General features: G+C 34.7%; 1 protein-coding gene across 3 annotated transcripts in view; it reads left to right on the top strand.

The window, feature by feature from the left end:
- LOC115235552 (regulating synaptic membrane exocytosis protein 2-like) overlaps positions 1 to 24,398 on the top strand; it is a 194,709-nt gene that overhangs the window by 2,902 nt on the left and 167,409 nt on the right. For all 3 annotated transcript variants that reach the window (XR_003884047.1, XM_029807418.1, XM_029807417.1), the window contains exon 2: positions 12,947 to 13,055. Coding sequence is in view for 2 of the 3 variants with exons in the window: in XM_029807418.1 (XP_029663278.1) it covers positions 12,947 to 13,055 (109 nt within the window). In the remaining variant the exon portion in view is untranslated. The remainder of the gene's footprint in view (positions 1 to 12,946; positions 13,056 to 24,398) is intronic.

The raw sequence follows: 24,398 nt of genomic DNA on the forward strand, positions 1-24,398 counted from the left end.
TTAGGTCACTGACGATTTACCAAATAGCTTTCAATTATATTTTTTTTAATTTAAGAGTTTTTTAGATCGCTGAATACGAATTCAATGTCAAAATTGTCAAATTCAAAATAGTGGACTCAATATGACGGATATCAAAACTTAAAAAAATGTTTAGATTGCAATCTAAAGATTTGAATCCACTATTTCGAATTTGACAATTTTGACATTAGATTCGTATTGAGCGACCTAAAAAACTCTTAAATTTAAATAATAATTGAGAGCTATTTGGTAAATCGTCAATGATCTAAGTCACAGCTAACTTCTGCAATACACTTCATATTTAACCATGGACATCTTATTAATCATAACGGACACCAAAAATTCCTTTTGAGGTTTGAAAGTCCTAATAACATACTTTATTTTGATTGTAATAAAATTTCTCCAGCACGTCATATATTGTAGCTATAACATGACAAAGTTCGTGAAAATAGCCCTTTTTTGCAACTTTAATTACAAATTTTTCAAAATTCTGACGTGATGGAGCAATTTCGAAACCGAATTCGTGTTCGGCGTCCAAAAACATATAAAAAGCGACTAGTCCCGTTCCGGTGTTGAAAAAAAAGTTATTTTTTGTTGAACGATGTAATAATTACACAAAAGAAAGATAGAAAAGTGTAAGAATCTTTTTTTTCTATTTTTATCATTAATAAATCGATATAATCGATTAAGTTTATTTGCTCTGAACATTTGTTATAAAGCGAATTAATTTAATTGCTGTGCTAAAAAGAATAACTTTATGGCAAACTCGCTATTAAAAGATGTAAAAAGGATAAAGCAACTCGCGCTCGCGACACGTGTACTCATGACACAAGGATTATGTCCTTGATCTTCTTGCGTATGAACCGTTTCTTTACGTGCCCACGCGCACTTGTGTGTGTGTGTGTGTGTGTATGTGCTTCTCTGTAGAAAATCTCTTTGCGCCACGTCCGCGCTTTTCCAAAAGCAACCTGATGAGATGAAAGCTTTCGCACACGGTGTTTCTCTCAGCCGGTGCCGCTGAAAATGTTTATACGTCGGTCCTCTCATGTGCCTTCTATGTTCTCGGCTTTACGGTAGCTTTGGAGTTTCCGCACTATATCATCTCTCCGCCCGGTTTCCTCTCTCACCTTTACATCTCTATTTATATCAATAATGAGAGATATATAAATACTCGAAAAATATTTTACTTTATTTGACTCTCATAATTTTGGGACTTTCAATTTAATTAGCACGCTACTTGAATAATAAAAATATCTACACTCAAAAATAATTACACACGCATATACTTATAATATATTATTTTTTGTAATAAATAATTCATGTTGTTGGAGATGTTTTTGCATAATTTTAATTAAAATTATGTCCAGTCGTCGCTATTGTCATAGGTACGTAATTTTCCATAATATTCCACTGGATATTTAATGCTACACGGTTCGCTGTTTTTTATTGCTCGCATTGCGCATTTGAATACTTTCTCTATCTTCATTTAAATATTTGACATAAACTTGATTCTATTTTATTTGACGCTTTTTTCGGTTTTGTCTCTTTCGCGGCTAGAATTACACATTAAGCAAAATTTTGCCGCACAGGTACTCTTCGTCGTCACTCTTATTCATTCCGCTCTTAATATTTTCTCGCATTCCGACCTATGATACTATTAAAATTAAATTATTCTGTGTTTTATGAAGAATTTGCAGTAAAGCGCTCCAAACATTAATATTCGCAATATTCAAAAGAATGCAAATGTTTATTTTAATAATTAATACACTCTTGTAATAGAAGAGAATTTGTATCTAAATAAAAAAATGTATTAATATATAACAATATAAAACTTTATTTTTATACCACTTTTCATTCTAAACAATCTTGATGTTCAATTTATTTTTTTTTTTTATAAATTTACTTTTCAACCTTTTCATAAAAATTTCGTACACCATTTGGATATTGAAAAGAACATCATGTGTGCGCTACCCTCGCTTTTTTACGGTTGTGTTTTTTCTCACCTCGCACACGAATGATCCAGCCGATCTCTGGCGTGCAAGAGGATACGGCTGTATTTATCGGTTGTTTCAAAATTTATCGAGCCCACGGCGCGAGATTATTTATTTGCTCCCCGATGGCCTCAATATTCGGCAATGGCCTTAAAGGTCGATCGTGATACGGCCGGGGGGTTCGCTTTTTATGGCTGCGAGACCCTCTCTTGGCGATTCGTCTCGAACACCGCCATTACTTTCATCGCCGGCGCGGGATCTGGCGCCGCCAAGATTACATAGGAGATCAGACAGTTTTATATTTCACTGACTCTGTGTTAATATTGTATAACGCGCGTATAAAAATACCGCGCGCGTACATATATGTACGTAAGGTTTTGTGAAGAGATGGCTAATATGCGATGAGTGAAATACAAAAAAGGGTGCACGGTTCGATATTCCTTCCACGTCCAGGCATATTCGATAACGGAAATATTACTTCGATATTTTTCGTGCTGCATTATTATATATTAAAATTTTTCACATATTTTGTGTACTTTTTTCATTCGCAGGATTCGATCATTACAAAAATAAGAAAATTGCAATCAGAAATCGCAAAAAATATCGAACTGAGACTTTTGTCTCGAAATTGAGATGGTTCTACTCCAAAAAATTATTTCGTAGACGACTTTATTGTATCGCGTTATTTTCAATTGCTGGCAATATTCCGCGGCTTCATTTAGAATTTCTTCAAAATGCCAAACATACATCGCGACGCGTCAAAGTAGCATGTAATCTTGTTAAAGACATACTTCTCTCAGTCATCTTTATTCCCGTTCTCTCTTGCGGAATCAGAATCTTCAACTTCTCCCTGGTGTCTCTCTTCTATTTAGCGAGGGTGTGAAATTCGCCAGACGTATCACTAAATCTTTGGGCCTCCTCGCCTTCCATGCCCCATCGATCTTACGCGATCTTGGCGATAAAGCAAACTTTTATTAACAAACTTTCGCGATAAAGCTGTATTAGTGATAACGAACGGATCGTCCGCAAGCTGTCATTTCCAGCACGACACCGTCGCGATGCGTGTGTGTACGAAGGCTCGTTCTTTCAGAAAAATATCACGAAAGTCGAACTCTGATCTTTGTGATTTCCTCGACAAAAAATTTTCCACCAACGCGCGTTTCCTTGTAACGCAGGCAAGAAACTCGAGCAACTTGGAAACGAATACGAAAGGTCGGGATCTTGTGGAAGGCGGAAAGTTCCCATCTTCTGACATCGCGGAAATTCTACGGAAAACACGTTGCACCCACGCACAGACATTTTCTTGATTATGCGATCATGCCTAATACAGTATTTCCAGATAGCAATGTATTGCTGCGCGTGATTATTATAGCGATTGCTATAGGAATACTTGTTGCTGGCACAGCGTTTTTTATTTCGTTATTTCTCTACGGCGCTTACTACGATATCCAGTTCTTTATATATCTGCGAACTAATCTTACATTACATTTACATATTACATTTACATATTATATCGTTTATGTTAATAAATAATTTGTATAATTTGCATAAACGTTTAAAGCGTTTAATGCACACAATAATGCTTTTATTCACGCCGAAGCTAGTTCAAGATTAATCGACAAGGTGTCTACTCAAATTTTATAAAAAAAATTCCCTAATTTTCCAGGTATTTTTATTCAAAATTCCAAGTAACGAGAATATTTAAAAATTTTTTGATGCAATCCTTAAAATAGGTTTTTTCTTATTGGACACGTTTTCTAATGTTTTACATTTACATCCATATGAAGGAAAAGCACAAAGCCACTTCCATGTGCCACAAGTTTCATGTGCCTGATTTACAAATGTACTGAAAAAAAAGGACTGAATAGTTTTCGTTAAGATAAAAATTTTTAACTTGCATAACTTTTTTTATTTTTTATAACTAAGAATTAAAACAACGAATATGTACTGTATATCAGTGTTGGGCAAAATTTATTTTAAATAAGAAATAAAAAGATAACGAATTAACTAATTAGTTATTATTCACGGATAATGAATAAATAAAATTTATTCGTTATTTTTTTATTTGTTATTCAAAATTTTTAAATAAAGAGACGAATTCTCAATAACTTTTATTTAAATATGAAGGCCCCGATGTTTGGTTCAAATCTAAAGCCAAAAACCCAAAGCTATCACGAGTGTTGCTGCTTTTGTCATCCTCAATGTCCATGATCACAATAGAAAAAAAAAACAGATCATCAATAAAATAAAAATAAAGTTAAATGAATAAATGATTTGCAGTTGAAAACTTTAAACCGTTGTGTAACGCTGTTGTGATTAGACCGAAAGAAATAACGCTAATAATCTTTGTTTGATGATCTCTGGACTAACAATTAAACAAACTAGCTAGATTTTCTAACACCTAAGTGTCGCTGTAAGTATTAACTTAATAAAGAAATTGAAAATGATTATTACAAAATATCAGATTCCTTTAAAGATTATATAAAATATTTGAACATCTCTTTGGATTCAAAGTAATTATTTAAAAAATTGTTATATACAAAAATATTTATATATTTTATTTATTCATATAAAAAATAATTTGTATTTTGAATAAAAAATAATTAATAATAAATAACGAATAATAAGTTCCCTTTTTCGAATAACGAATAAATAAATAACGAATTGAAATCGGATAACAAATAAATAAATAACGAATAAAAAAATATTCGTTATTCATTATTCAAGTAAAAATTTATTCGAATAACGCCCAACACTGCTGCATATTCAATGCATTGAAATATATTTTAAACTTATAATTCACAACTTGATTTATTGACGGATTATCTACAATCTACAATATAAAGCTGCTTACAATATAAAAGCAAAATTATCAAAGAGAATTAAAAAAAAAATTCCTTGAGTGCCAATAACATTCCAGGAGAATTCCCTTTCTTTAGATACAAAAAAAGTCCCTGAGAATTACAGGTTTTCCATGTTTTTCCAGGGAATAGAAACCCTGAATCGAATTAGGTCAATATTGTTACTTGACTTTCAATGCTACGTTTCTAATCTAGAGATTGTCTTACCGAGAGTCGTACTCCTACGAGGGAGAGAGGGAAGAGGACAACCTCTTTTCTCGCTGGAACAGTACATTTTCCTGAACGTAGATTGGTACAGAAAAGTCTTTTTTACGCACCATTTACAGCGTTATATAGAGACTATTGCGTCAAACATATACCGGGATAGCGCTCGTCGGCATCGTTATTGCTGCCACGCGGCCACTCGAGTTTGACGAGCAATTTCATTAACGACTATCTTCCATATTAGCGAGAGATGGAGCTGACCTATTCTTTAATTCATCGGTGATGTGATTATTCACATTTCTGTATGTGAAACGTGAGTCGGAATGAACTGTTGGCGTGTCATGTGAAGAACGATGATGAGATGCGCCGTTGCGTTTTAACGTGCAATTCATCGTCATGATCATTGAGAACACACGATTTTATGAAACCGTTGTTACATCTCGTGTGATCGCACTCTTACGAATAAATGAAAGCGTCATATCGAATGAGAGAGCGACAAAGCGCGCGAAAGAAGTCTCGACATGAAATTAACTGACAAAATATAATTGAGAGAGAGTTATTTACATTTTGGCGACCATTTTTTATAAATTACGCAATATTAACAGCCATCAATTGCCATCAAAGTGGGTCGCGTTAGAACTAACTCCTTCAAAAACGTCAAAAAAGAAGCAGGCACTTCATCTCCGGTTAAAATAAGCGAAATCGTTAAAAAATTCTGCACATACATATATTGCTCTCTTTACACCTACGTATTTTTTTTTTTTACAAGATACATAAAAATCGATAGCTCTACTTTGACACGTGCCGCACAAACGCAGCCTTGGGTCAATCCGATGTTTGGCGCGACAAACACGCTCTGACATTTAGAGGCTCAAATTATGTATCGTAAGGTAAATCGAAAGATCACGAGAGGTCTATCTCGTTTCTCGATTGAGCTCGAAAGTGCAAACCTGATAATGACTCTGTCGGAGCTTTGCAACACCCCTGGTTGCCGTCATAAAGTCGACAGGTGTCAAAACCAGCTTAAAAGCCCGATGATGACGTGCAACTGTTCGTGTCATTAACAGGTTTACCTACCGCCACCACCTTTGTTCTTGTAATTCATTCAACAGTTAATTAATTTATCCTTTGATCATTAGCTATCGAGTGAATTAGACCTCTATCCAAACACAAAGTTATTTGCTTATATTAATAGCTTGGCATGTTTCCTGGCGCAAATTGTTATTTGCACATTTATTCTCTGGCAATATAATCTAAAATATTTTCGCGATATCCATAGATCTTCATTATTTTTTATTATATATTGTATTGTTATTTATACTATTAATTAATTAAAATGCATTCTTTCTGTGCGAGCTATATTTACATATGTGTTTATATATGTTCCATTATGTGGAATAAATAAAGATTTTAGATAGAGAAAACGTGGAAAATTTACGATGAGATTTCTGCATTTATTTGCAAATAATTGGTCGAGATACTCTTTTGCAAAAGACATTTTACATTTTAAAAGACATTTTCTTCATATTTTTCAAAGACGTTATTAGCAATGTGAAAGAAACGAAAGACATGAACGAAAGCATGACCATGTGTGTGATTTTGATTCTAATCTATTCTTATCATTTATAATCCTTAAATAAATTATCACCACAGCGATCTTATTACGGTTCAACAGAATTGTGAAAAAATATCATATAGTGCAATTATTACCGTGGCTTTTTTTAAATTGACATTTTAGCTTGCTACATGATTACTTACTCAATTCGCTTATAAAAAAGTCGTATTTTCAAGAAAAATGCCCGTTTAAGAAACTTCAAGTTAGGAAAGATTGCACTATTATACCGGGCGAAGCATTTAATGGTTGCGTCCGCGTAAAAATAGCGATAAAAGCGTAGTGCCGGTAAAAGAACACCAACTTTTGCTATTACAGTCTTAAGAACTTCGCCCGTTAGTGCCAAAGCCTCAACAATTAAGGTAATATTTTTCTCTCTCTTTTCTCTCCAAACTTATGATTGCTAATAAGAGAAAAAAAAAACAAAAAAAAGATTCTCAATTGATCCAATTTTGGTCCCGAAAATACGTCGCGAGGGATTATGCGGATAAATTATATCGCAATTCGAAGAGTTGGAATTAGTGGCCGCTCTTTTTCGTGTATTCGTGAAATATGTACCGTCGAAAAGTTTTCGCGCGCGTTCGACGAGTCGAACTTTCTGCTCGTCTTATCGGACGTAGTCATTTTAGATTCAACCGTACTTTTTAAATACATAAAGTTTCTGATAAATCGAAGAAAACGTACGTTACGGATGCCGTACATCCATACCTTGTCAGAGGCTAATTTTCAGTAAAATCGACCACACATTATTCATCATCTAAAGGGTCGCGCTATTTCAGCGTAGAAAATATCCCATATTACGAAAAGAGCATTTACATCCCCCTCTTTCATTTATCCCAATTTTTTTTTCTTGATCATAGCTTTTATGCTCAGCAATATATTTTTTACCGATAAAATCGTAAAAAGCTGCTTTCATACATCATATTTTATTCATGCACTTTTCTATGTAAAAGTTTCATTTTGTGCATAATGTAAAACATTAATGATGTATATAACATATTATCTTTAAAATTGTTGTCAAAAAAAATTGAAAATGAGAATAACGTATTTTTTTGGTAAAAAAATATCTAGTTTTAATGCGTACCATAAAGCTTGGCAAGCGCAGTGCATATAATAAAAACATTTGTAGTCGTGTTCGTTATATTTAATTTATCATGAATATAAAAACTTTAACGCTTTAATTGATTCAAGATAGGTTTTAAGATTGTGATATAAAATAAGTTAAAATCATGCTATCAATGATTTCCCGATTAAAATGCACGATTTATTAATTTACAACGAAACAAAAAATTCTTTCAATAGAGTAAGATCTCTATTTCTTTTTAGAGCGTGTTTTTTTCCTTTTATTTCTACTAAACATTGGCGTTAATCTAGTAATTTCGGCGTCACTGTGTGTGAATACACACTTAATTTATTTCAATTTGAGCACACGCTATCTAATCACGATGACAAAATTTAATTCCCGGTGCTGAATGGATAGTCTTTTCTTTTTTTTATTCATTCTCTTTTTTATTGCGGATTTTCCTTTCGCACGTTTTCAACTTGATATAATTATTTATCATGGCCGCGGTGACCGATAAGTCGGAAAGCGGACGAGCACGACAGTTTCCGCGAGTATCTACGCAAACATGGGCGCACCGCCATTTTCATCTATCATGCGATTATACTTCTCCGAGTGTCGTAAATTACACGTTATACGTGCATGGATCGTAGACCGTCCGTTACATTGTATGTGATGATAGTAGCGTTTAACTATACGTTAGATACGCGCTTGAGAATTATACAAAATATTAATTAATTATTTATAGATCTTAAATCGTAGAAATACTTATATTGCGTTTTAATAATAATTTTTTAAATAATCATTAATTCTGCTATATATGTATATACTCAGACTTGGAATGATTAGAGATATTATATTTGCAGAGAGAAACACACACACGCATATGTGATAAACAATACAAGAAAATTTTTTTATTGTGTGAATTAATACAGAATGAAGAAAAAAGAAACGTGTTTGCAAACGCAAATAAAAAATGAAAATCATGTCAATGAAAAATCTTTCACAAAAAGGTATTAAGGGCAACAATTCAAAAATTTGCGACTGTTTGTCATATGAGCGATTATACACATGGAATGATCATTATTGTAATTTACAAGAATCTATATTTTTGCGAAATTGCCAGCCATATATGTCCGTTCTTTCTCTCAAGTATCATAAATAATGGCAGGGCAATATTGCTGATTAAATTCACAAACGGTCGATGATTACACGAGCTCGAAACTTCGATTACATGTGTCATAACGTTTGCAAAATGCAACAAATGTGTTATCGATAATACGGTCGTTGTTCGACAACTCGCGGAAAATGTAAATGTGTTGAGTATTTCAGCGTGATGAGTATATCATTATAATTATAAATTAATCGGCAAAGTTAAGAGTCATAAAACCAAATACACATATCAATCTCTTTGCAATTTATTTTATTTTGATAAAATGTCGCGATAATTTTAACGGCAAGTAGAAAACAAGAAAGGAACTTTACAATATAATGTATACGATAGAACAATTGCAATAGCAGTTTGAACAGTCATGTAACAGTTGCACACGTGCGTGTAATTTTTAATGATTTATAATGTACAGGTGCGGTCCAGAAGTTTTAGGATTGAATTTCTTACGGTGGTACTACTAACGCTATTTACCAGAGCGAAGTGGATCTACGTACTAGAAACCCTCCTCGAAGACTGTAGGCCAAATGGCGTTAATGTGGTTTCAGTACTTGTCAAGCAACGATGTTTCGCACAACTCGTATTTGTTATCCTCTGTCAAAAATTTGAGATGGATGTGAAGAAAGAACAGCATGTCGCAACGCAATTTTGTTGTAAAGTCGGCTTATTGGCCACGGAGACGTTGGGAATGGTCCAAAAGGCTTACGGGGATGCAGCCTTGACTCGCTCAAATATTTTTTGGCGGCTGGTTTTCGAAAGAGGAGAGAGTCGGTGAAAGACGACGAACGCAGTGGCCGCCGAAGAACAGCTCAAAGAGAAGCTCGAGAGTTGTACAGCTAATGCAGAATATTATAAAGATGTTTTGGACCGCCTAATTTCATGCATTCGACGCGTTCGTTCCACCCTGTTTCGCACTCGCGATTTTTTCCTCTTGCATGACAATGCCTCGGCTCATTCGGCAGCAATGATTCGTCAGTTTTTGACGCAAACAGATCGTGACACCACCCCTCGTACTCACTGGATTTATCTCCCCCCGACTATTTAATTGTTCCCAAAACTGCAGCTGAAATTGCAACTGAAAAGGGCCCGATTCGACACCATTGATGACTAAAGAGTTGTGATCGAGCGATTGAAAGAGATCCCTTTGGAGGATTACTCTAGCGCCATGCAGAAGTTGGAAACCTGCACGAAACAGTGCATTGAGTCAGATGGATCATATTTTGAATGAATAAAAGATTAAATAAAGTAATCCGACATTTTTTTATTTTTTATTACCTTAATCCTAAAACTTTTGGACCGCATCGTGTATATAATCTGAATGCGCGATGCATCTGAGCGACGTGGGAGTGAATCCAATATTTCAAGAACGAAATTATTGATGATCAGCGCCGCGTGATTAATTAAAATATATCCAGTGTGTCAAATATATTAGATGTGCTCGAAATCTATCTTCATTTTCAAATATTCTAATCCGCAGTTCGAACAAGAAATTTGTTTATAATAGCGTGATTCGATGTTATCCTATTATCATAAAATCAACGATGCTTGTCGCAAATTATACACGATGTAATCAAATGCACGTCAGACTCGATGATAGCGCTGATCTGCAAAATGACGCGAGCAGACAGGAAAATGAGGATGGAGGAACCACACGCGGTCAGCCGCGCGTTTAATATTCCTGATGTATGTACATATATATGTATATGCATTGCCCCGCGCATTTCATCAGTGGCAGCCCCGATCAAATCACAGGAGCGTCCCGCTGGCTGTTTCCGACCGCTGGAATCGTTCCAGGAACGGGGCCACATTATGCACATCGCATTATGTCACACTCAACATGCAAAAACAAAAATAATATAGCTCGTATAAGAAAATTATGCACAGATGCAGAATAGAGGCGAGCAACAAAGATAGCGAGTACCTCGGACAAGAGGAGTTTGCAGAGTACCAAAAGCGTATCACAAACAGAAAACGGAGTTTGATAGAAAATGAAGTTAGAGAGAGAGAGAGAGAGAAAGAGAAAGAAAGGGGAAAAGGGAGAGAAAGGGGGAAATACAGAGAAAGGGGGGAGATAGAGAAAGAGAGGGAAAGGGGGAGAGAGAGAGAAAGAGGGAGAGAGAGGAAAAGGGGGAGAGAAAGACAGGGGGGAGAGAAAGACAGGGGGGAGAGAGAGACAGGGAGAGAGAGACAGGGGGATAGAGACAGGGGGAGACAGGGGGAGAGGGAGAGAGAGAGAAAGAGGGGGAGAGAGAAAGAGGGAGAGAAAGAGAGAGAATTGGCAATCGGCCAGATGCGATGCAATTTACATCTCGATTACGAAATTGGCTTTCGCATGGGACTCGCTTATATTTCTGCAAAAATATTTACCGTTGTCCTATACTTCAAAGGTCATCGTGGTCAGATTGAAGCTCTGGAGAAAGTAGGATATAAAACGCTGGCGGACTGAAAGTTTTCCCGGGAAATAAGTACTCGAGTTTCTTGTTTTCGAAAATAGAAGGGAAGAAAATTGGATTTGGCTATTTCATGCAGTGTCTTTGGATTTGTTCTACAAGTTGCGCGTAACACAAAACGGAAGTAGTTTCCTTTAGTCTTGTTTAAAAAGAAAAGAAAGCAAAAGAAGAATAAAATATAATCGCGATCTAAAATTGTATTAAAAATATATATAGCAAGATCTTTTTTATTATATTTTATATTGTATTATACAATTTGTATTATACAGTTTGCTTTATATTTTGACACAATATTATGTTATAAAAATTGTTAAATAATTATTGGAAATTCTTGTAAATGTAATGTAAAATCTATTGGCTATAAAACTCACAGAAAATATTTATACATATAAATAGAATAAAAAAATAATTTTCCAATATATAATATTTTCAAAACTTTAATAATTATTAAACAAATATTTAATAATTGTAATAAATATTTAATAATTAATAACATGTTTTAATAAAATTGAATAATTATTAATTTAATTATCGTAAAATCTTTGCGATGCCATATTTACTGTGAACAGCTTTTCATGTATCTTCTTAGATTGTATGATAAATCGCAAACAATTGCGAAGAAGATATATTGTCAATTATTAGAAATGTCAATCGATAAATGTTAAATATTAGAATATAAAACCTACGAGATATTGAGATGATAAAATAAATAAAACTCTGTCCCCATTCGCTAACTTGTTCTAACGCATTTTGCATAAAATAATGCGCACGTAGGCCCGCGAGAGTTCTTGCCAGCCTGATGTCGAGAGAGCAGGACCTACGATGACTCTTGATTAAAATCTCCGAGGTTCGCAAGTTTAGCCCCACGGCGATAATTCTTGTGAAGTACTGTAATATAGCGCTCTAATGAAACGTAAACCGAAGAGTCGCATATTTAGCCTCAATTTTAGTACTCGGTAAGAATTTTCGCTTACGGCAAAAAGTATTTAACTTCCGACTCCCTTTCGAGTTGTTCCTAGACGATTTCTCTTTGTGTAATTACGTTGACGGAGTTTGACGATGTCCCTGTTGAAGCATAGAGCCTGCGAATAAGAGATCTGCGGGTCAGATATTAATTAATATCTACATTCGTCGAGTCAAGGATGTGCATGTAAACCTGAATTGGGACATTTCATGTTTAAATACCGTTTTGTATTATTAGACTATTGCTAGTCCGCTTCCCAGCGGACGGACCATTTGATGAGCTTATATTATAATCATGATTTGTCAGTTACATATTCTCTAAATTTACATTTTATGAATTTTTTAACTCTATATAAAAAAAAATTAGAAAAGTATTTAGAGATTTTATATGTAAAACTTTAAACATAAATATTTAATTGTTATATTTGAGTGAGAGAAAGGGGGGAGAGGGAGAAAGAGGTGGAGAGGGGGAGAGGGAGAGAGGGAGGGAGAGAGAGAGGGGGGATTAGATCTTAATTAATATTTTTACGATTGCTAATTTATAATAACTATGAGAATTGTATTAATTTTACTGTGCAATAAGATAGTAAAGTAACAAAATATTATCTTTATCTTGCAGATGAATGTAATGACGCAACCGGAAACCGGTGCGTCGGGGTCGGTTACGCCGGAAGAGAGCGGAAAAACCTTGAGCAGATTGCTGGGAAACATCATGGCGACAGGAAACGGTGAGTGTCCTTTTTGTTTATCTTAATGTTCGCATTAAATTGCACGCAATTATTATAACAAGACGACAGATTTTATATAAAGGGTAGATTTATATGAATAAATATTTAATCACATTTAGAAAATTTACACTTTTTCTATATTAAGAAAAAAATTATGCGCGCGCGCGAAGAGAAAATTCAAAAGCATCGACATCTTATTCAAAATTGTTTTTCAAAGACAGACTCTTTCATCGGTGCATTCGCGTTCTGTATCTTTTGAAAATATTTACTTACACTTAAAAAAAAATGTTCTTTGAAATATTTTTTCCAATTAGCATTAACGACACCAAGTTACTTCTGCTACACATTGTAAAACGCGTTCGGATATAACCGAAGAATTATACAGTCCCTTTCATCATATTTTTAGCATAATATCGTTTGTCGTCGCATTGACGTCAAGTCAAATTCCGTGCAATTTCCTCGCACTGGTACCTGATCTGACTGTAGAATACAAGCACTCGTGAACTATTTCATTCTCACGAGCACCTCTATTTTACGACAATCTCGGTCACGAACCGAATTTGCAGACTTTATGCTCGTTTTTTTTTGTGTTTGTGTTCGCAACCATGCGTAATGTGCAAACACTGATTCGTGTGCCGGGTAACTTTTACATAAATATCAGCCATGTTTGTCCAATTATACAGCGGGACACCGCGTTGGGAGACAAGTATACAGATAGAGACCAACGAGAGTCGAGGATAGCCGAGTAAGAGCGTTTTCGCGATTTTCATCGACAGCGCGCGCGTTTTCCTTTTTCTCTCATTTTGTATGACGCGCGATGAAAAGCCTTGTACTCGACAGTCGCGAGAAATATTAATCTCTGGATACGTGTTTTTCTCTCTTAATGAAGGTTCGCAAAAGCTCAAATAGCAGAAAAATTATTTTGACAAATCTAGATTGAGTATTGTTGTGTGAGATAGATTTTTTTAAAATTTCTCTGAAAATTATACATTATAAAAAGAAAATATATAATCGAGATTTAATCAAATATCTCTTGTGCATCGAACTAAAAGCTAAAGGTAAATATATCAGGGTACATCTCTAATTTCGACGCACCTGCACGCCCGCATGCAGTTGGTGGTTATCTCGATTCGATGTCCATTTTGATTTATTCACCATCGTGCAAGTTTTAAAGAAATGTCGCGCCGTAATTTATCAACGTTCGGCATTGTTAAACGTGTCGATTTATCGAGAGCTTTTGTTGCCAGGTGAATAGACTTCCTATCGAATGAAATTATTCCGCTTCGCAAGTTGACAGCTCTTAAAATACGGAAGTAATAATATTTTAGTGCCAGTCTTCTTGCATTTTATTTGCTATAAACAAACATAATTAATAGTCTTGTGCTTGCATATGGCGCTAATACACTTTACTTTTCAAAAAAACGAAGGTACGAATTAAATTTACATATTTTTCTTTTACATTCACGTTTTGTCGTATATGAAAGAGATCCGGAATTCTATCTCTCATATCCAGAAGATCTCAATTTGCACAACCACGCTTTCAGAAAGTTTAACGGTTACCTCGGAGAGATTTAAGAGAGTATACCAAAATACACAGCGATGCATCATTCATAGCCGCGATTTGACACTTGCTCGGAGAAGATCGAGATTATTCGATGATTGAAGGATTCATCATCAATCGACGACAAAAGTTAATCTCAAGACCGATTTTTGTGCTACAGATTCATAAAAATTTACAAGCTCGATTTTATGGATTTCGTGGCACTTATGATAGGGAAATAAAGAGATTTGAGAGCATAATTTGCACGGTGCGCACAGTTTATTTCTCCATTAGATTCTGGAGAGGAAAGAAGCGATACTCGGAAATCCGCTAATCGAGATAAAGAGAAAGAAAAAGATAGAAAGAGAAATCTCCCTCTGTCTATCTTTCTCTCTCAAGGGAATGAGACGTGGCCGGAAAACGCGAAAGAAAAAAATCTCGCCGCGATATGCATCGAGAGCTTATTTTATTTCGATCCGAGGAAAAAAAGCACTAATAACGAAAGAAGGTCGGAGGAAAAGCGCGATGAAAATACTCGCTAGGCGAGTTAACCTCGGCGAGATGCAAGGCAGGATTTAAATTACAGAGATTCGTTAAGCTGCGAAGGAAGTTCCTCCTCTTCCTCGAAAGGCTTATCCTTTTCTCGTTTCGTGACGTGAATCTCACCGCGAGTTTTTCCCTTTTCATTTAATCTCGCATTCGTAATCCGTTTAAGAACATAAAGCCACATAAAAACATATTACAGACTTATCTACTTTTAAACAAAATTGTCTCGAGATCATCGTTTATACGATATATTGTCTAATTCTACTATTAATATATAATCATTGTAATAATTGAAATTGTTTGCTGTATCTATATTGAAAATATTAGCGCGCAAGAGTTTCTATTAAAAAAATTGTTGAAATAATTAAAAATAAAATAACATAATTTGCAAAATTATTTTATTTTATTTTTAATTATTTCAACAATTTTTTTAATAGAAACTCTTGCGCGCTAATACCGATTTCCAAGATCGATTTCCCATTTCCTCATCCCTAATGCGCGTTTTATTCGCGCGATCATTAGGTAACAATGTTTAAACCTTTAATCGCAATCACAAGTGATCATAGGGGAGGGATAAAGGGAAGCGAGTTAATGTCGTTCTCGGCGAAACGGGCAGTTCTAATTAATCCGTTCTGCTTCCTTTTCCTCCCTCTTTTCCTCCGCTTCAGCATCCCCTAGTTTTTGCGCAACGATTCGACTTCACTTCGTCTATTGACGGTGATTCGCAACTCGAAAGTTTCACTCACGAATTTCGCCCATCACCTTTTCGTTTTCCTACGGGTCAAATTACTGGCAATTATGATAATTGTAAAATACGTTTTGAACGAGTCATGCTGATTTACAGAAGAATACATCTGATAAATAGACAAAGCGTAAAATTGTTAACTATTTTTATAAGAGTAATAATTCTACAATATCTGTCAAACTTAACAAATAGTTCTAACGCATATATATAATAAATAATTTGAAATAAGACGGGATGTAATAAATATTTCTATATATAACAATAAAAATAACAATAATAACTAATAATATATAAATACTACTACTAATATATATACATAATAACAATAAAAATAACAATGAGGATGGCCAAAAAAAGGGCCGAAACGTCCGCGAATTAATTTTGTAATTATATTTTAAAATAAACATTTGCGCCCTCAATAACCGCGCTTGGCTCTTTTTGCCATTACTCCGATAGTGTGATTTTATCCGTTGAGAGCCTTAATTTTATACCTTTGTTTTTAAAAATAACAATAACAATAAAAATTAATATAGATATTTATAAAATTCTAATTCAAGAAATAAGAATAATCTATTTGCAATTTCAAAAGATAAGCGAGAAAAGAACGTAGGGCTTTCAAGATACTGCGAAAACAGAAGCCTCCGGGAGAAGAGTTACGTCTCTAAAAAAAACGACTATTGTATTCGCTGACATCCCTTTTCATTTTGCTCCCTTGCTAGAAACTTGAGCTAGTTGCATGAGGGTGGCCGAATAATGGCGACGGGACTGCGAATGGCGAAGTCGTAAAGCCAAAATAAACGATAGAGCACGAACGAGATCGAAAAGTCTTGAAGAGAAAGAGAGAGTGAGAGAGAGAGAAAGAAAATGGAAAGTTCGACAAAGCGACGAACTTGGCGAAGCCGAGTATTGAGTGAAAAATGCGAGCTTACGTTACAGGAGGGTTAAAATACAAAGATACGTATACAGAATGATACGAAAGGGAATGCGGATGCCATCGAGAGAGAAACTTCATGGAATGGCAATTGTTATTTACACCTGAAATATACGCTGCGCTTTCTCCATCGAGCAGATCTGCGCGAGCGCGATATGACATCCACCCGCAACTCCCGCGAGCCCATCAACGATGCACGTGCTCTTTCCCGTCCCTCGCGACGCGGTTCTCTATCAATTTGGGATGTTGATACTATCGAGAGATTACGAACCTGGGTTATATACGTTCGCGATTTTCTTCGTTGATTGGTAAAATAGTTTCGGCCAAATTCGAGTATTATTGGAGCGGTTTCAATGATGTTACAATAGACAACAGAAAATGTAAACCCGTGGAAAATTAATTTCAAGCATTGATAAAGAAACAACGGGAAATAATGTAGAAGATGAAAAATTAAAGAGTATAAAAATGTGCTAGCAATAGAAGTGAGTGTACAAATGATGAAAAACATATTCTCATTGACAAACAAAATTTGAAATATAATAGTATTATATAATTATATTTTTCTCTCTTCTTACACATATATGTTCCTCTTTTTTTATATATAATACTATTATATATATTTATATATTTTTCCATATCTCTTCATATACGTGTATTACTTCCCTACATTATGTTTTTGACACTGCAGGTATCATAATTCGAACATTACAATAATAGACAATAGACCCTTCTCTAATTAAGGCACCATTAAAGTTGCAAGTTTTATTGTTAAATTAGAGCTTAAGTAGGTCGGCAAACCACCGTCATCGTGTGAGTTGTGCCTCGCAGCTAACTCGTATTTATCGGCCAGTTAAGAGTAGTTTCTGTAGATCTCTGACTTCACAGCCTCCTACAAGGATCCTTCGCCTGAAGCCTCTTCGTTGAGAGAGTCGGCACTGATTTAGCAACTCAAATTAACTCTCGAGAGGTTGATAGAGTCAACGCGGTGAAGTCTATTTGCCTCCCGCATATGTTTAAGGATCGCGGTGTTTATACATGCGTTATATATAAAATTTAAATCTAGCCTCGGAACTGCCATTGATTTTTATTCTGCTTTTCTTCTCTATCCATCTCTCCTTCGCCCGCACTTATTTCTTTGACCCACTTTTGCCAACGCGCTTTTTTACTGCCCTTTGATTATAGATTAGGATCTTTGATCTTTGAAGATTTGCCATCTATTTCTCTCGGCAAATCACTTTTTCAAGGCTTCTGTAAAAAATTTTACACGTGTTTGCCATTCGCTATGAAACGGGAAAGAGGAGATAATAATCCTTGTCCTCAGGGTCATTCCAAAATATATAATTCAATCATAAAGTATGCAACATCACCCTCGTGGTGAACATAGTTGAGAATACTCAACAGATTCAATTCCATGATTTTTAATTTTAGATACTTTGCCTTATGTATATTTTCCTCTTAAATTTTGCAGTAGGAGAGATAATATTAACTGATTGCGAGATATTTTGTTCTATCGTAAAATTTGCTAAAAAAATAGTTAAAAAAAGTAGAAACAAAAAATGCATATTTTATTACTATTACTAGTCGCTTACGAGTAGTTTATTCCTATTTCACATTTTATTCTTTTGGCATATCATCATTTTTCCGCGCAATCATTTCTGATTGAATAGGTTCGATGTATTTTGAATAAACACGCGAAAAGAAGAGAAAATGGAAAACTGGAAACGGAGAGGAAAACTTGAGGCTGTCGAAAATACTGTGGAGCCAAAAAAAGGCAAAAGAGGAAGGGCATGAGTGGTTTGAAATCTCCGATCTTTTCTATTGAAAGTCGGATCTCGCGTTATTCATATATATGAGGAAGATGTAGTAGGCTTTTGTTCGCGTTGAAAGACGACGAGGGAAGAAATGTTTTGAATGGACCACCTTTAATGTTCAAGCTGGCGCCATTACGGTATAATTCAGCGGCAACATACGAATACGACCGATTTCAATCTCCGCCCTCGCATTTATGCTCGTAACAGTCTGCTTATCAATGATATCTTATAGCTTTCGAAACGCTCACATCAATATCCTATATTTTGCGGAATCTAATTTCGACGTCATAACGACATTGTACAGGATATAATATCAATTATTTATAAAGTTACGTTGTAGCCTTGATCAATGTGCCTGTGCCCCCCTTCCCTCTTTTTTAAAATGATTATTTCCAAATTAAATATAATGAAAATTATTTGCCACAAAAAATTAAGGTAAAAATAAAGATGAGGGGAGGAACCTCCGATGACTTTGACCTTGACATATGTTGTCAAGGTCATAACCCTGAACAACATTTAAAAGGTTTTAGCCGTCGGTCATTGTTCATTAAAAAGTTATTAACAAATGAAGTTGACAATATAAATGTGTGTTTAACTTTATACTTTGAATTTAACCTGGCGAATTTGATTAATGTTCATTCTTATGGATACAAATTTACTTAAATATGCAATTTGAAGTTATTTAATGTAATATAGATATGTAATTATTCGTTATATTTTAAAGATGGAAAGAAAATGATACAAAACCCCACATCGCGACTCCACAATTGTTGTATGGATGGGAAAGTGTATGCGTGGACGCAGTGGGTCGCGCCCCTCCTACGGGGGGGCTCCACTTCCGGAAGATATAACCTAACCCAAACCTATTTCTGATTTAAAACTAATATTTGATTTGGGTGACGTTGTATAACCGAAACCAAATTTTTGTTTCGAATCAAACTTTAACTACAAATATCTCAGAAATTATAAGAGACCGCCGATTAAAGTTATAAGGAAAAGTTACTCAGGGTCATGACCTTGATAACATATGTCAAGGTCAAAGTCATCGGAGGTGCCTCCCCTCATCTTCATTTTTACCGTATATGTATAATCTATTATACACATATATATTATATATGTTATAATAATATATTTCAGATAGTAATATATAATATAATTACAATTTTGATAATAACTTTCCACTAGTGGAATAGGCCTACTGGGAAAACCACTTTAAGAAAAACGCATCAACTATTAGTACCTTATGGATGATGTGGAATTATATTATCAAAATTGTAATTATTATATATTACTATCTAACATATATTATTATAACATATATAATATATATGTGTATAATAGATTGCATATATAATATATTAATAATAGAAATTTATAAAAATTATCAAGTAAAGCAAATTTTAATGATAATTTGGCGGAAGGTACGATTCCAGCATATTTTTCATATAGGGACACTCCTGAGACATAGCGTGTCACGCGCGATTTCGGCGGCTCGGCCGTCGAACCTCAAACGGTAGTCAGGGCAACGGCAACGATAGGCGGCGCCTCCGATTTCGGCCCGAAATGTGCAACTAAATCCGAGCACTGAACTACAAATATCTCAGAAATTATAAGAGACCGCCGATTAAAGTTATAAGGAAAAGTTACTCAGGGTCATGACCTTGATAACATATGTCAAGGTCAAAGTCATCGGAGGTGCCTCCCCTCATCTTTATTTTTACCAAAATTAATACTAAAAATATTGTTTTCAATAATGTTATGTATGATCAAACTGTCCACCATTCTTATCTGTTCTTGATAATACGTGAATTAAGAAATAACATTCGCGTTCGATTATTAATAAAATCTATAGCATTTATCTTCATATTGTTATCGATACACTAGACATCTGCGTCTCTTGTATCGGCTCGATCATGGCGCGAATATTTACGTAAGAATAAATATTTTGCGGTCGTTTCGCGCATAATACACGAATTATCGTCGAAATTAATCGTACACCTTGATACATGTGCGCGTGTCAATCACATCAAGATACATTCCCTGACTACTAATTCCATGGTATTCCATTCAACTGGCCGATTCGCTATTAACCCGCTACTACATTAATTACAGCTATGATTAACAATGTGATTGTATCTGGAGATCAATTACCAGCAATAGACCTACTAATAGCGTGCCGCCGTCGGGCAGTAACATGTGCTCTCTCCATTACGATTTGATAATTTCTCTTCACCATCCAATTTAAGCAATGTAGTTGCGCGTGTCAGCTATCAGCTATTTGACAATGCAATTCGCAAGTACAATAATTCGTTTACAAAAATGCGCGCCACTATATATGAGAAGATCATCGATTTAATATGGTATATGATGTGCAATCCATTAGTTAGGAATTATCGATAACTGATAATGCAACAAGCCTTGATTGAAAACAAACCGACACAAGCTTACGCAATACATCACTTATTATAATATTTAGCATTTAATATCAATACTGTTTTGATATCTAAATTCTTTGCACTATATTAAATCGATTTTTATCGCGCACACACACGTATACCCTTGATAAAAAAAAATTGGAGAACAAACATGCAAATTCAAAGTATTAGTATAGTTCATTGATAGAAATTTATGGATAACATCGATTAAATATTGAAGAAAACACGTGGGAAAATATTTAGAATTTGTTGACTATTATTCGATATTTCTATGTCGTCGTCATGTCGTGCAAAAAAACAAGCTTGTTCAGTTTTTTGAAAAATATGGAACATCTGTCAATTATATAAGTTTTATTTGTGCGACACAATTATACGCAATTATATTGCAATATTAAATATTCTAATAATAGATTCAGATTTTCGGATAACTTTGTAACAATGCGAGCCGATAATTACTACATTTACGGTATTAATATTAATTGCATTGAATTGCATAAATACTATAAATAGGTCATCGTACTTTTATCTCTAATATTACGGAAGCATTACATCAGTGATCGGAGACTTTAATTACGTGTCCGTTTATCGTGTACCGAATCGCGGGCGCAATGTCAATCGCGCGACAATATCGACCGGCTCTTCTGCAGTAACTGATGGCGATACCGAAAATATGTCGCGTTTCCAATTACGCGCGCGTGGCTTATTAGCGAACGATGAAAACTCGCGGAAATCAAGCCGCTGTTCGCCAAACAAATATTTGCAAACTATGCATCTCTCGCTATATTTTTTAGTGTATAACATCCACGACGATATCGCTGGCGGTTGCATATTGCTGTTGAAAAATAATGTTAAAAACACTTGTTGATAATCGAGGTAGATTCGAATAGTAGATCCGAGCGGAATTAAAATTAATACGCATGGAAAGTATTCCCTTCTGCGCCTAAATATATTGCTCTTCATATACGAACCCGCGAAATTGGATGGATTTGCATTAATAGAGAAATAAATTCTTTTTCGTATACCTATACGTATCGCATCCGCGCGTCGAATGTTTTGATGAAATTTACCACAAATATTTTAAAATTTTAAACAATAATATATATATATTACCATTTCGAATGGTAAAATTGGAAAAGCTACGTTTCATTGAGATAATATCGATCGAGAACTTATATCGCAATCGAATAGAGTGACTTTGTGCACTTGACATCGCGAAATATCTAATCAACAAATATATATTTTTCTGAGATGATCTGAAAAATATTTTGCTTATAGTTATCGCGCGTAAAAAAGCTAAGTATTTCTTTTTTTTTCATCCAATTTTTGAGATAATTTTTGACTATATCTTTTACATAATTATGTCAATAAACAATTATTTCCGTCTCTTTCGTAAGTTTCCACAGATTTGTCTTTAAGTTCTCGATTGATATTATCTCAATAAAACGTAGTTTTTTCCAATTTTACCATTTGAAATGGTTCTGCGTTTGACGTTCATCGAAAAAAATATCGAAAGCATATATAGCCGCAAAGGAAAAATAAATATTGCAAGATATATTGATTTTTTTAGAATTAGTTGGCAAAGAACGTACACTATGCTTCGCTACATATTTTTATCTACAAAATATCTGATTTTTATTAACTGAGGGATGTCAAGAATTGCTGACGCAAAAATTCTTTCACGAAATATTTAGCTATCATTATATCGATTTATTAAATAGAATACTGAGCCACGTGCTCTGTATATTACAGAAAGATATTCATACGAGATATACAGCAGATTAATAAATTTTAATGTGTGCGTGTGTGTGTGTGTGTGACGTAGAAGTAAAAAATAAAAATTTTTATCAATTAAAATCATCTAATGGAAAAATGAGATTTAAAACGAGATTTTATTATAATAATATATATAAATCAGATGCACAAAAGAGAAAATCTTTCCAAACAAATCCATATCATTATGTTAGTTAGTTCTTAAAAATTATACGTGTGTATTTGTATGAAATTTCCTTATATGTACATTTTTCAATGAAATTTCTTTAATAATAAATTTTATCAATTTTTGTTATTTTTTATTTTCTTCACGATAAATTATTTTGAATGTATTCTCTTCTCAGTCAGGAAAATAAACTATGAAATAATAATGCAAGTTGTTACGCGAAAGATCAACCTCTCGTTATGCAACTCTCCAAAAGTTAAATCTTGCGTGTTTGTAGCAGACCATCGTATTTCCGACGACTCGAAGTTGAGAGAAAATCCGAGTTGTCTATGCTGGAAACTCGAAGAGACGCTGTTGAGCTTTCTATTCGGAGGATGTAAAGCCTCTTGTCTTTTCCATGGTTATCTGAAAGCCCGAAAGAATGATAACGCGTCACCAGCAGCGGACCAAGCTCGTCAAGACATAAATCTCTCAAACCATTAAATACACAGTAAATCTAGAGAGCGCTTTCTTCCTCGAGAACTTTATATATTATATACTATATTTATATACACGTACTATGACGCGCTTTTGACAAATTTGTAGAAATATTGATCACATACTTTGTCTTCTAGAAATGAAAGTTTTTGAGATATTGAAACACATTATTGAATAACACACATGTTTCTTAAGTTATTTTGCATTATACAGATAGAGAAAGCGCACATTAAAAACAAATGTCGATTTCGAAGAAATAATAAACCTGTTTTAAAATATTGCATTGCCGGATCTATTATTTTATTATTTTATTAAAAGATCTTCCCCTAATTTGACATTCTGAAAATGAGGCGATTTTTGGGAATTTTTTTTTTAAAGAAAAGGGTAATTATTCAGAATCACGGCTCCACCTGCAAATGGGCTGCAAATTTTTTTACGGACTTTTTATGTTTAGAAAGAAATATAAATAATCATTTTTAGTTGGGGGGAGCCCAAAAAAAAAGTTACAGACCAAAAAAGGGTAATTATTTCGAACAAGGTCTTTTCTGAATTTTGACAAATATGATCGGATCTTTCGGTAAAACTTTTTGTTGTGACTCCAACAGTGATAATCAGTCGGGGGAACCTGTCCCCCATCAACCTCACCCCCCAAAAAACGAAAAACCCAAAAATTACCAAAGCAAAGCGAGGTCCAACCCACAACCCAAACCAAATTTTAGTTTTAAATCAGAAATAGGTTTGGGTTAGGTTATATCTTCCGGAAGAGGAGGCCCCCTCCGTAGGGAGAAGGCGGAACCCACTGTGTCCATGCATATACTTTACAATGCGAAGCGAGGTTCAGCCCAGAATCGTTGTGTGGATGGGAAAGTGTATGTGTGAACGCAGTGAGTTCCGTCCCCCCTACGGGGGGGGTCCCCTTCCC

Source organism: Formica exsecta, unplaced genomic scaffold, assembly GCF_003651465.1.
Source record: "Formica exsecta isolate Colony F162 unplaced genomic scaffold, ASM365146v1 scaffold226, whole genome shotgun sequence".
Classification (NCBI taxonomy): Eukaryota; Metazoa; Arthropoda; class Insecta; order Hymenoptera; family Formicidae; genus Formica; species Formica exsecta.